Here is a 13,034-nt window from a genome sequence, read left to right as displayed (position 1 = left end):
GGATGTTGGGTAGTTCTCGAAATACTGGGTGATGCAGGAGGAGCAGGTTTAGGAGAAAAATCAAAAGTTCTGTTGCGGATGTGCTGAGTCTGCTGGCGATGAAAGTACCTGGGGTGGTAGGGGTGATGCGGCTGTGTGTGGAGGGTGGGGTTGGAGGGGAGAGAGCTGAGCTGGAGGTTGAACCTAATGGTGGATGGGACGGCTTTCCCAGGGAAGACGCATCTATCGCTCAAGCAGACGGGAGACAGGACTCTGGAGGCTGTTGAGGGATGGCTGGAGGAAGAGGAGCCTCTGAGGTGACCGAGGAGGCATGGTCAGAGAGTGAGGGTGTGGAGGAGGCCAAGGGAGTGGACGTCCAGGAGGAGGGCAGGCTCCAGGTGGTCCAGGGCAGCAGAGTTTTGCGTAAGGTAGCGCTGGAATGCTAACCTTTGGATTCAGCAGTTGGGAGGCCATTGGTGACTTTGTGAGGATAGATTCAGGCCATCATGGGGGCAGGGAGCAGCTGGAAGTCAGGAGATTGAAGATCCTGCAGACTGGGGTCTGGGCCTACATAAAGTTTCATCGTGGTCTTGGCATTCACCGAGCTTTGACTGCTTTCCAGTGTCTGAGCAGTAGTAATCTGAACTGACTCACACTGGGGCACGTTCGAGTCATTTCTTTTTTTTTTTAAAGATTTTATTTTTTTCCTTTTTTCTCCCCAAAGCCTCCCGGTACATAGTTGTACATTTTAGTTGTGGTATGTGGGACGCCGCCTCAGCGTGGTTTGATGAGCAGTGCTATGTCCGCGCCCAGGATTCAAACCGATGAAACACTGGGCTGCCTGCAGCGGAGTGCAGGAACTTAACCACTCGGCCACGGGGCCAGCCCCTTGAAGAGGCATTTCTTAATGAGCAGCTCCCTTCTCTGGTCTCTCATCTCACCTGGTCGGATTCTGTTGTGTTCAGTTCGAGGTGGATCCATTTACACTGCAGGTCACCCTTCCTTTCATTATTAATCGTGTAACTGCATTGTAATGGTATGTCTTGTGTAATGACATCGTATATGCCCACATAACCTCTAGTCTGTATAACCGTAGTTCTTTAATAGTGCATAATAATACCTTTAACAAGTGAACTCTGGCTGATCTTACGGCCTCTGACTGCTGTCTTATAAAATGTCTGAAAATCCCAGAAGGTTTCACTGAATTTTTAGTGTATTTTTTTTTTTTTTGAGAAGTTTTCTGGTTCAAGTGATACGCAATGAGAGTTCTCATATTTTCAGATTTGTGACTGTGACTCCAACACCAAGGTGGACAGAACAGCCCCTTGGTTACCCAGAGAGCTTATCAAGGTTGCGTTTGGTCCACCTCCATTTTATAGAGGAGTACACTGAGGCACAGAGGGATTAAGCCATTCCCTGAGCTTGGCAGGAGCGGAATTAGAATGCAGAGTATGTGGGCTCCAGGGCTGACTGAGGGAGACGACCTCTATAATCCCTCTTTAATTTTTAATTTGCTTTGTTTTCTGGACTGTCATAAGCTACCCTTTGCAATCTGGAAAACCCGAACAGGTTCGTCTGCAGGGTTTCTGCCCTTTGATTTACCACTTCGACAAGTGTCTTGCAAATGTCAGTTGCTCCCTCTGAAAGCTGCGCTCCGTCAGACATGCATGTAGAAGCGGGGACTCCAGCGGTAAATACTGCTTAACTCTGGTATGCTAGGTGTACAAACATCATTTGCTCAAGAAGTCAGCTAATTCCTCATGATGGAGGGCCTGTCGTCATGCTCTGCGGGAGAGAGGGTGCCCGCGTGAGCAGATTGTAGAAGCAGGATGCAGCGGTTTAATAGATTAAGCTACTTAAGGAAATTTAAAAAGACGCCTGGGTTAATATGTATTCCCCACTGGTGGTGCTAACAGGTCGGTGTTGCTGATTCCCCTGGCCGAGTTCCTCTCCTAATCAGAAGTGATAAGCCAAACAGTCGTTCATTTGCTGAGACGCGATGGCAGATTGTGGATAAGCAAAGTGAACTCGAGAGCCTTGGGATCCGTAGGGACCCGGAGGCGGGTCTCCTGGCCCTTTGGAGATTATTTTCTCTTGTTGCAGGGAGTGTGGGACCAGCCATCTCAGTTCTAAAGGGCAGAGGCAGGAATCGAGTCTCCTCTGGGGGCTGGAAACCAGCGCCAGCCCTGCCTTTTGACGGCTGGGTCTTAGTCTCTGTTTTTAGAAAGGAGGAACTGCCTTCTGCACCTGCCTCGCAGGGATGTTTTCAGTTCTGTAGAGGAGGAGCTCTGTGTAAACCCTCGGTATTATTTTTAAATGCTGAGGAATGTATGTAGGACAGGCAGATGGTGACTGCCTGCCTGCATGGGGACTGGAGCTGTGTCCACAGAAACAGGACGAGCGGGCTGAGAGTGGAGGAGGAACTTGGACGTCATCTCCTACTGCCTTGGTTTACACATGGGGAAACTGAGGCCCAGGGAGGTGGAGCAGCTCTCTCAGATCCCAAAGGTGAATCCCAGGAACCTTTCTCTTGGACCTGCTTCACAGCCACGTTGTCTGGAAGGGCTGGTGCATTTTGTAGTTCTGCTGCTGTGCAGAGCCCTGGCAGTGAGGGCTGGTTGGTTCTTAGGAATAATCGAACTGAGACTGTCGTGTGTTAGAAGACACACAGCCAGGGTCATGTTGTGAGCTCCTTGACTGTGTTCTTAGACACCAAGTCTGCTTTTTTGGACCTGAGTGACCACCAGCTCTCAGCCAACCCCACTTCCAGCAGGCTTCCCACCTGCCCAGGCTGCGCCCTTTCTGGAGGGGAAGGGACAGAAGGGGCCCAGTGTTCTCTGAGCGCCACTAACAAGGAGAGTCCCGGAGAATGCGTGGAGGGAAAGAAGTAACAAACACGAGGACTATTTATTGAACCCCAAGTATATGCCATCTACCTCTTACATTTACTTTATCCCTCTATCTGTTATATATGGGTCTTCTATCCCTCTGTCCTTCAGCAGCCCTGCCCGGGAGGTAGGGTTACCCCAGTTTGACAAATGGAGAATTTTAGCTCAGAGAGGGGAACTCACTTATCTGAAGTCACACAGCTAGCTATCGTGATTAGAGAATCAGGCATTTGGCAGTTGTGATTGGGCGTGCCAAATCCCAGCCTTGGCTGTCTCTGCCTCCTGCAGCCCCGTGTTGAGGGGCGAGGGGGCAGATGGCGTGGACTATTCTGAGAAAGACAGCTTTACTGTGGCTTTTCCCACCCTGATGTCTCCGGGAGTTAGCATTTGAAAAATTCGGACCTTCTGGTAGGCCTTACTATTTTTATTTTTGGAATGTCACGGCTTCATAAGTTGGGTGAGTAAATCTATCTGAAGAGATGTGTTTATTTTTTTCCTCTGCTGTTGTCTTCTACCCGGCAACTGTCTCTGCCTTTCAGAAATGAAGAGAGTTCCTGTAGGCCCCTCTCTCAGATGAATGCCCCTGCACTGGCTCTTTTTCCCCCAATATGAACACTTGCCACCTTTCATCTCTCATTCTTTTATATTTGATGGGGTTTTTTGAAGCTAGACTATTAGTGGTGAATGGCTCCATATGTCTTTCATAGATTTTTCTCAAATATTAGCGTAATTTTTGTTCTGGATAATAAATCTTATTAATGAAACGTTTTTTAAAGCGTGGAGAAAAGAATCAAGAATAATAGAAAGCCTGTGAGCTAGTTCCGCTGAATTCTAACATTTTGTCATGCTTGCTTCCGAGTGTTTTGCAGAAAGCTTACAGCTGAGTTCACGTGCACCCTCTGATCCCATTCGCCAGCGGGTAACCACTGCCCCGAATGGGGTATTTTTCTTTTCCTGTACATTTTCCAAATGACGTCTACATCTGTATGAATCCTTTGGAGTAGTATGTTTTTCAAGCCTGATTTAAGTGATATTCTGCACTCTGCTTTTTTCACTTAGCGTTAAGTTTCTTGACTTATCCGTGTTGATTCATGCCACCCCAGTTCATTAAATAGAAGCCCTGGCAGTATTCCATTGTGTGAATGTCCCCTGATTTTTCATCCATTCCCTCTTTGATGGACGTTTAGCGTGTCTGGCAATTTTGCCTTCTGGCCTCGCTGCAGGGGATGTCCTCATGCTGTTCTCTCATGTACGCTTCTCCCAGACCTGGGGTAGGTACCGGAAGACCGGCGGGGTCAGAGGGTCGGAGCATCTTCAGCTTCACGAGGAGTTGCCGATCAGTCCTCCGTTTCCTCCACTGCGTGCAGCGTGAGTTCCTGTTGCTGCACACCGTGTCGCCACTTGAGAACGTCAGACTTCAAATTCTTGCAAGTCTGCTGGGTGTGAAAGAGGACTTCCCGTTTCGTTAATCATTTTCTGATTACCAGCGAGGTTGAGTGCATCTGAAGTGGCTGCTTGAGTTTCCTCATCAGTGAAAGTACCTGATCAGAGGCTCCATCCAGTTTTCTGGGTTGTCTGCGTTTTTTTATGTCATCTTGTAAGAAAGTCCTACATATCGATCTTTGTGGGTTATGTATGTGGCAGATACCATCATCCAGTTAGTGGCTTATCTTTTAGCTTTGTTTATAGTGTCTTCTGATGACCAGGAGTTTTACATTTTAATGCAGTTGTATTTATCAGTCTTCGTGGCTTGTGCGTTTTAAGTCTTGTTTCAGAAATCCTCCTTTACCCTGAGCTCATAGAGAGATGCTTTCAGGTCTAAATGAGGCTCATTTTGCATTTCTGGCCTTATTCCTTGGTTCGCTTTGGTATTTTCCACGCTTGCCCCGCCTGGGTGTATCTGCAGAGCAGACTTTAGTTTGCAGATCGGTTCCCAGGGACTGTAGGAGTTGTTGGAGCCGCCCCCACGCACACAGGGCTGGGCCCGACTTGAGATCGGAGCAGAATCCCTCTTCTTGACCCTGTGGCTGTTTCTGAGAGGTGCTGAAGTACAGCGTTTACTGGCCCCCTCTTAGCCTGGCTTATTTGCAAGCCTGAAAAAACTGGTCATGAAGTTGGCCCCTCCCTTGTCCTTCAGTTTAGTTTCACTGCCTGATTCTCACTTCCTGCTGCTGCGGCTGGATGCTGAAAAGACAGGCCCGAGGGGGCCAGCTCCCGCTCCAGGTCCTCCCTTGGCCTGACGTGCATGTGACGCTTGGCGAGGACAGGGTTGGTGTGAAAAGAGAGCTGGTCAGAGTTCATCCGGAAGTTCCCCACTTCGGTCTCTTTCCTCCTAGGAGCTCAGGAATGTTTTGCAGACCCAATCTCACGTGTCCATTGGATTTGGACAGAAGTATAAATTGGTTCAAGTAGGGTATAAATAAATTCACAGAAGCTGAGAGTGTCAGGATCGGAAGGGTCCTTAGGAGTCATCACGCATTCAGTCAATGAGCATTTACTGAGTGCTGGGTGCCGGGTATTGGCTGGTTGCTGGGGAAACAGGAAGGCCAAGGTCCCTGTCCTCATTTTGGGGGAGCAGCCACCACACCACAGGGATCATTTCAGAGTGGGGCAAGTATGATGGGGTAGAGGGGGGTCCCTTTGGATCTGATACCTTTGCCATTTGATTATTTAGATAGACCTTTCATCTTCTAGGTCAAGTGTCGCCAGGTATGGTCCCTGGGCCAAAGCCAGCCCAGCACAGTCCCCAAGCTAAGAATGGTTTTTACATTTTTAAGTGATTGAAAAAAATTAAACATTTGCAATAGATTTTGATGATAGAGAACACTAACTCTGAAGCTCAATCAAGTGACACGTTACTTGCTCCCTCCTCTCCCAAAAAAGAATTCCCTTCTTTTAATTAGTAGACCTGTATTACAGAAAATTGTTCTCATTTATTTTAATGTTTTCAATTTCATCAGTGAAAATTTTGTGGAATATTGTTTTCTTTCCTCTTATCTATGTACCTATATAATACCTTTAGTTTGGCTTCCTGATCTGCACAGCCCGGAGTATTTACAATCTGGCCTAAAAAGTCCGCAGACCCCTGTTCTTGCTGTGTGACCTGGGGCGGGTGCTTCTTCAGTCTCAGATGCCTTGTCTGCAAGATGGGCATGCACCTGTTCACAGGGCTCCTGAGAAGGAGTAAAGAGAGAACTGACGTTGAACTCCTGCCATATGGGAGGAACTTCGGCAGATGTTAGATCTCTGAAAGGTCCCTGGTGATCCATTTCTTAAGGGCTGGTGAAGGGAGTGCAAAGGGGGCGGGGCAGGGTGGGGTGGGGCCCCTTTGAGGGTCAGCATCATGAGGAACAGCATCCTCCACTGTTGCTGTCCAGCCCCCTGAGCTGTGAACCTTGGACCTTGCGAGGGCCCCGTTCTGATGGCTTACCAATCCCCACGCCATTAATGCTGCTCCGACATAATTTTCCTCTTAAAACGCAACGAAGCATAACTCAAAAATGTAAGTAACAGCTTCGGGCCCTTCACGAGGCTGTAAATACGGGACGAAAATAATTTATAGAGCTGTTTCCTGGTGAAGAACTGTCCTTTTCCCAGCCCTCCTCTCTTTCTCTTTGCTTACCTTGTTAATTCTCGCCAGAGGCTTTCTTCACTAACTCGTTTTAAGGAGGAATCCAAGCATTTATCATTTTGTAATGGTTGCTGCTTCGCATTTCACAGGAGAAGCGAACAAGAAAGCTGTGCGCGGCGCAGATGCTGGGCGGGCAGCTCGGCTCGCTCGGTCCCGGTGGCCTGCCTCATCTGTACAGTGTTCCTTCAGCATCAGTGGAAACGTGGTGCACTGTACGTGTGAGTGAGAAATCTGTGTACATATGAAATCTGTGAATGCCAAGGGTCTGCAGTCCTGGCCTGAACCCGTGAGGCATTTTCTACCTTCTCCCCTGTTTCCCTCTGCGGCATCTTCCTTGAACAGATGGACCAGCAGAGGCGGGGGTTGGCGTGAGGTCATGGGGCGTTGTGCTGTGCAGACTTTAGACAGAGCAGGGATAGGGCTGTGCTTAAGTGCTTGGAGCCAGAGGTGCCTCCTCGCTCTAGGCTCGCACGTCCGCACGTGGCTGCTGCCTTCCTGGTGACAGCCGGAACGCCCCCATCGCAAGGTTCCACAGGAAGAGGCTTGTTTGATGAGAACTGCATGGCCCTGGGAAGTGCCTGGGACAGATGTCTGGGACTCCATCCGACACTGACGCCACTACACGGAGCAGTCTGGAGGCCGAGGGACCTTCAGGGGATTTTCCAGGGATGTTTACAAACAAGTCATCGCAGTCAGCTCCCTTGGTGCTTCTCATGTCCCCATGTGTGGACCGCGCGTGTGTGTTTGAAGAAGCGAGTTGAAGGGAAAGCAGATGGCGGTTTTCAGTGGCCTCGTGACGTTATGCAACTTGGCACTAGGCAGTGGGAAGAGGTGTGTTAATTTTCCGGCGAGGTTTTAGGGAAGATCTCCTTGAGATCTGCAAAGTGGAATGCAAAGCCATCTGTGTGTCTGTATGTATGAGGGTGGGTCTTGCTTTGTTGTGCATTGAGCTGCAGACCGGACTGTCCAGAAGCAGCGGATATAAACAGGCCATTGGGCAGAAATCTGAAAGCAAGACCTGCTGATAGTTTGCAGATGTCAGATCTGTACTGCATCATGACGAGGCGTTCCTAGCGGGAGAAGAGACTTTGAAGGCCTCCAGCTGGTAGAACACAATCCCCATTTTTCAGCTGGAAAAGTTGGCGTCACTAACGGCATGTTCCAGAAGGACAGTTTGGGCGGGATGCAGCGGCTGTCTGAGTTTTTGCAGTTGCCCAGTTTTGGGCCCCTCCTCAGATGTGAATCTGTGGGGCCAGGGCTGCTGGAGGAGCTGCCGCCGCAGGCTGCTCGCCTCTGCCCGCTGGCGGAGGACTGGGATTTCTTTTTGCATTCTTGGGACAGATGGTATAGTTATTTTAAGTGACGTGCTGCAGTGAAAATGGGCAGCTCTTTCTCATTCTTCAGCTTAATGAAAAGAAGAAGAGGGAAAAGGAGAAACCCCAGCTAGCCAACTTCGTACTAAGGGGTTTGTCCTTTTTGGATTCTAAATGTGTCCCAAGACACTGAGATGGGATAAATATTTCAGCCACTAGAAAGTCCTGCTGTCGGGCTGAAAAGATTTCTAACCTCTTTTAAAGCAGACAGGGTAGGAATTTACTTGCACAAATCCAGACACCCCCAGGTCCCTTATTTTTAACTGTATGTGTACAGATCCCACTCACCTTCCAGGGGAATGAGGCCGAGGGTGGGTGGAACTTCCCAAGGAAGACCGTGAGAGATGGGGGTCCCTAAGCCCCGGACGCTTGGTTTTCCCCTTAGAGCGACCACGGGTATTTATTGGGGGCCTGCTGAGCCCCGGGTGCCGAGGACGTGGAGCTGAGGAGACAGCGCTGCTGTCCGTCAGGGGCGTGCAGTCTATTGGGGAGATGGCACAGATACGTCAGGAAGCACAAGGGAAAACAGAGGACACAGGCAGAGTGTCCAGCTTTGGAAAAGAAAAACAGAGGGACCAGCTTTAGATTGGGTGTAGATGAAGTACCGTCAGAGTGAGGGATAAAGAAGCCTGCAGGAGGGGTGAGGAGGTGAGCCAGGTGTGTGAGTTTGCGGGGGCAGCCCTAACAGGACCGCAGACCGGGGGGCTTGACCAGCAGAAGTGTATTGTGTCACAGTTCTGGGGGCTGGGAGATGGAGATCGAAGTGGGGCAGGATTGGTTTCTTTTGAGGCCTGCGTCCTTGGCTTGGAGCCGGCCATCGTCCCTGTGTCTCTTCACATGGCCTTCCCTCTGTGTGTCTGCGTCCAGATTTCCTCTTGTCAGGACCCCAGTCAGACTGGAGTAGGGCCCTCCCCGACGGCCTCATTTTAACTCACTCCCTTCTTTAAAGGCCCGTCTCTGAGTGCGGTCACATTCTGAGTCCTGTGGATTAGGACTCCGTGATAGGATTTTTTGGGGGACACAGTTCAGCCGTGATGCCAGGTGCAAAGTGAGGGGAAGAATTGTGTCCGTGAGCAGCAGGCGCAGTCCTTGGTGCTGGGGGGACATGTGTGTCCCAGGAAACGGTTGGAAGTGGCCGTGGAAGTAGACAGGGCTAGATCATGCCCGGCCTTGTAAACCACAGCCAGAGTTTGAGTTTATTCTAAGGGCACCGGGAAGCCATCAGTAGCACCGTAAAACCTCCCTCTGTTGTAGGAGGAGCTGGGGGGCATGAGAAGTGCACGTTGGAGGTTGGTTGAAGCCAGGATTTCTGAGCCTCGGCGCTGTGGACATTTTGGGCGGATGGGTCTGTGCTGGGAGGGGCAGCCCTGTGCATTGCAGATGCACAGAACCAGAATCCACTCACTACATCCCGCAACCAAGAGCGTCTCCAGACACTGCCGTTTGTCCCTGGAGCGGGCAGACTTACCCTGTGGTGGGAACCGCTGGTTTAAAGAGGCAGGCGGGCACGGTGCTTGGGTTGGATGGTGCCAATTTAGTGAGGCACGTTGGATGGATTTGAGGAAGATTTCTGAAGACAGAATCAACCGGATTTAACTTCTTTTTCCTTGGTTTGTCCTCATGCTTTTGAGTTGGATGATATTGTCACTTCCTTTCCACCCAAGGCCCTTTGCCCCCTGCATGCATAGTGGAGCTGCTCAGAGAGCACAGAGACATTCCTCTGTGTTCTCAGTCACCCGGCCTGGGGATGCCCGGTCCTGCTGGGAGCCTCGTGGCGGCCAGGTCCACCTGTTCATAACAGACTGGTATTTAGCCCTGCATCACACCCTACATTTGTCAAGTCTGTGTGCTGCCAGCCTATCGCCTCTCTGAGCAAGCCCTTTGGAATCTAATCTGGCCAATTTTCTGCCTCCGGAAATCTGTTTATCAGAACAAGATTTCACAGTTGCAATGACTCTTCCAGGGGCCTTGCCTTGGAGGAGCTGGCTCTAAGAAGCCAGTGTAAGTGATTTCCTAACAAAGCAGAACGGTGGTCACCTTCTGGAGCCCTGGAGAGCTCACTGCTGGCTGGGGAGTCCGGGCAGTTGTTAGCAAACAGCTGGAATGTGTGGCTTTCTGGGTTGAGCATCCGAGTCTGGTTGGGATCCAGCATCCGGCGGTCCTTCTAGGCTTCTTTCCTATGTCTTCCCCTCGGGCATCTCGAGCCTTCGCCTGGAAGTGGTGAATTGGTTTCGTGTTCTTCTCAGGGTTGGTGGTGGCTTTCTGGAGTCCGGTCTTGAGAGGGGTTCTGGGATCGAGTGTTGGCTCAGCAGGCAGACTGCCACGATGATGATGTCTGACTTGGTGGAATAGGGGAAATAGTGGCACAGTCCATTTGCACTTCCGAACCATCAGAGCTGTGTGCTTCTTTATGCCATACTCCTCCGTGCCCTGGGCCGAACCTTCCTCACCTGTCTTTGCTGTCGGATCTCTAGGCCTGAGGGCCCTTACATTCCATCTCTCTGTCAGCGTCCACTGCAAATGCCACCTCTCTCCTGGAACCTTTCTTTAATGCCTTGAATTTTGACTTTATCTTAAGAACATTGGGGAGCCATTCAGTGGCTTTTTTAAACTAAGGAAGTGTCATGATCAATTAGCTCTTTCAAAAACTCCCTCTGGCCACAGTGAGGGGAGGGGGGAGGTGGAAAGGCCCAACCGGGAGAGGTGGCAGTGATCCTGGTGAGAGGTGGGGGTGACTTGGGCTTGGGTCGTGGCTGTGATGATGGAGAACAGTGTTCAGATGACTGGCCACCCATAGGGGCTGAAGGAGTGAGGAGCAGACAAGGGAGGTTTTCGGGTTCTGTGCAGGTGGTTGGGGCAGGGCGAGGCCCCTCCCTGGATCTGCTGCCTCGGTGGGCTCTGGAAGTTCATTTCAGTTGGGAAACTTGCATGTCTGTGATGACTTCAGCACAGTGGGGCAGCTGGTCCACAAAGAATACCCATGGCACCCAGGCTGATGTGGGACTGCTTGCCGGTGGCTGTGTCCACTGCAATTTGTTGTTGACCGCCTGTTCCAGTTGTCACACAGTTTTAGTGTCACCCCAGTAGTACTGTAGCTGCCTAGGAGAGTAAGTATTCATCTCTGCTCGGAGCCATCAGGGAACACTTCAGAGGGAGGGTAACAGAGAAGTTGTATGCTAATGGTTATGCAGGGATTTACTAGGAGACCCGGTGGTCGAAGGGCTTTCCAGGTAAAAATAATCGCATATGGAAAGGTGAGTGGCATGGAAGAAGATGTGACGTCAGGGATGCAGGAGATGCTTCTCTTTGGCAAAGCTTGTGAAAGAGGGTCGTGGGCCCCACTCTCCTCCTGCTGCCCAGACAGGTCTGGACACCCCTCTTTTTAGTACATGGTGCTGAAATCACTAGTGTACCCGTGTGCCCTTCCAGCCTGAAGGAGGAGCCCTAGCGTTCAGCTCTGCATCTCTAGGACCTAGCACCAGTGTCTGGTCATAAATATTCAATAAATGCTTCTTGAAGACTCCGGAGGGAGCCCTGGAGGGACTGGTCTTTTTTTTCTCCTTTTCCCCTAAGACCATTTTACTTCCAGAGGGCTCCTTATCTCTCAGCTATTGATCACACTGGCTCAGACTGATCAGATTGATCAGATTCTGGCTGCCTGGAGAGTCTGCCCCTGGGGCCCATTGGTGGGTGGACTCAGCACCCCGTACCCCTGTGATCTTGGCCTTTTCTTTTTGTTTCCAGCTGAGATTTGGCACTTTGGGGTGAGGGCCTTGGCATTTTATGCCTTTGTTCAGTGGAATTGAATCTAAACCTCAGGCTGGGTTCTAAACCCCCGGGAACTTTTGGCACACAGTCAGTGACCTTGGTACCCTCTTGGGAGTCAGGATGCCTGAATTTGAGTTTCAGTTTGGCCTCCCTTCCCGGGCGACCTCTGGCAGGTTGGTTTTGTGGGCTGGGGCTCCAGTTTCCTAAAGTGAAATGATCTCCCAGGATTCCTGCTGATGTGGCTCAAGTTCAAGGATGCCGTGAAGGGGCAGAAGGGCCACAGTTCCTGTTGCTGGAGGCCTTGGGAGTGGGGCGCTCACTCCTGTCTTGGAACCTTCATTTTTAGCCACTGCCGACCGCCAGACAAGAAGGTTTAGATTTCACCACGAAGGTTTTTGACGGAGAAAGAAGAAAAGTCAGTGAGCACCCGTTGTGGGCCTCAGGCACCTGCTGAGGGTGTCCCCGTATTTCTCCCGTCTCCCTCTCAGACTCCGGGGGTGGGGAGGGAGGGGCAAGATGATCAGTCCATCTCACAGATGAGGAAACTGAGGCCCCTCCTGGAAGTCTCACTTATACGCCCGCGCCGAAGGAGAGCCCGTGCCGTTGTAGGGGTACCGCCGTCCTCGCGCCTCTGCCGTGCCGGCTGACCTCCCTGTCCCCTCTCTCCTGCAGAGGGCCAGCTGCTCCCAGGGAACAACTTCACCAATGAGTGCAACATTCCAGGCAACTTCATGTGCGGCAACGGGCGCTGCGTCCCTGGCGCCTGGCAGTGCGACGGGCTGCCCGACTGCTTTGATGGCAGCGACGAGAAGGAGTGCCGTGAGTGAGGGCCTGGCAGGGGGGGTGGGGGGGGGTGGAGGGGGGGGGGGGGGGCCTCAGGGGGGGGTGGAGGGGGTAGCAGGGGAGGCAAGGTGTCGGGGGACCCCCAGGCCGGGGCGGCAGGGTCAGCGGGATGGGGTGGGGACCCCGGGCTGGTGAGGTGAGGGCGGCAGTGTAGCTGAGGGGACCCCGGGCCAGGGAGCTGGCCGGATCGGGCCCTCACCCTGCGCTCTGCTTGCTGCTGCTGGTGGGCTTGGGCCTCTGGCGGTGGCCTGCCCTCTACCTGTCGCTCTGTCTCAGAGCAGCATGGTCTGCGCAGAAGCAGGGGGCTCGGTGGGGACCGAGCCACAGCTCTGGGAGAGCAGAGGACCCTGCCCCACCCTGGGGGACTGTCAGCCTTCACGTTCCACAGGAGGAGTCGGAGACTCCTGGGGTTACGCAGCTTCAGGACCTCCCGACCAGGAAGCTGCAGACCTGGATTAGAACCCAGGGCTGCCTGACCCCCAGGCCCAGGCCGGTGACCATTGCTCCCATCTTGTACGTTGTGCAGTGTGCCCGGTTAAATAAGGTGTAGCT

The 13,034-nt window shown here is 51.9% G+C and overlaps 1 protein-coding gene across 3 annotated transcripts in view; it reads left to right on the top strand.

Annotated features, from left to right (window-relative positions):
• LDLRAD3 (low density lipoprotein receptor class A domain containing 3) overlaps positions 1-13,034 on the top strand; it is a 231,080-nt gene that overhangs the window by 56,028 nt on the left and 162,018 nt on the right. For all 3 annotated transcript variants that reach the window (XM_046644096.1, XM_046644095.1, XM_046644097.1), the window contains exon 2: positions 12,312-12,458. In XM_046644096.1, the coding sequence (XP_046500052.1) occupies positions 12,312-12,458 (147 nt within the window). The remainder of the gene's footprint in view (positions 1-12,311; positions 12,459-13,034) is intronic.

Source organism: Equus quagga, chromosome 17 (assembly GCF_021613505.1).
Source record: "Equus quagga isolate Etosha38 chromosome 17, UCLA_HA_Equagga_1.0, whole genome shotgun sequence".
NCBI classification, from domain to species: Eukaryota; Metazoa; Chordata; class Mammalia; order Perissodactyla; family Equidae; genus Equus; species Equus quagga.
This window is presented reverse-complemented; position numbering and strand designations above follow the sequence as displayed.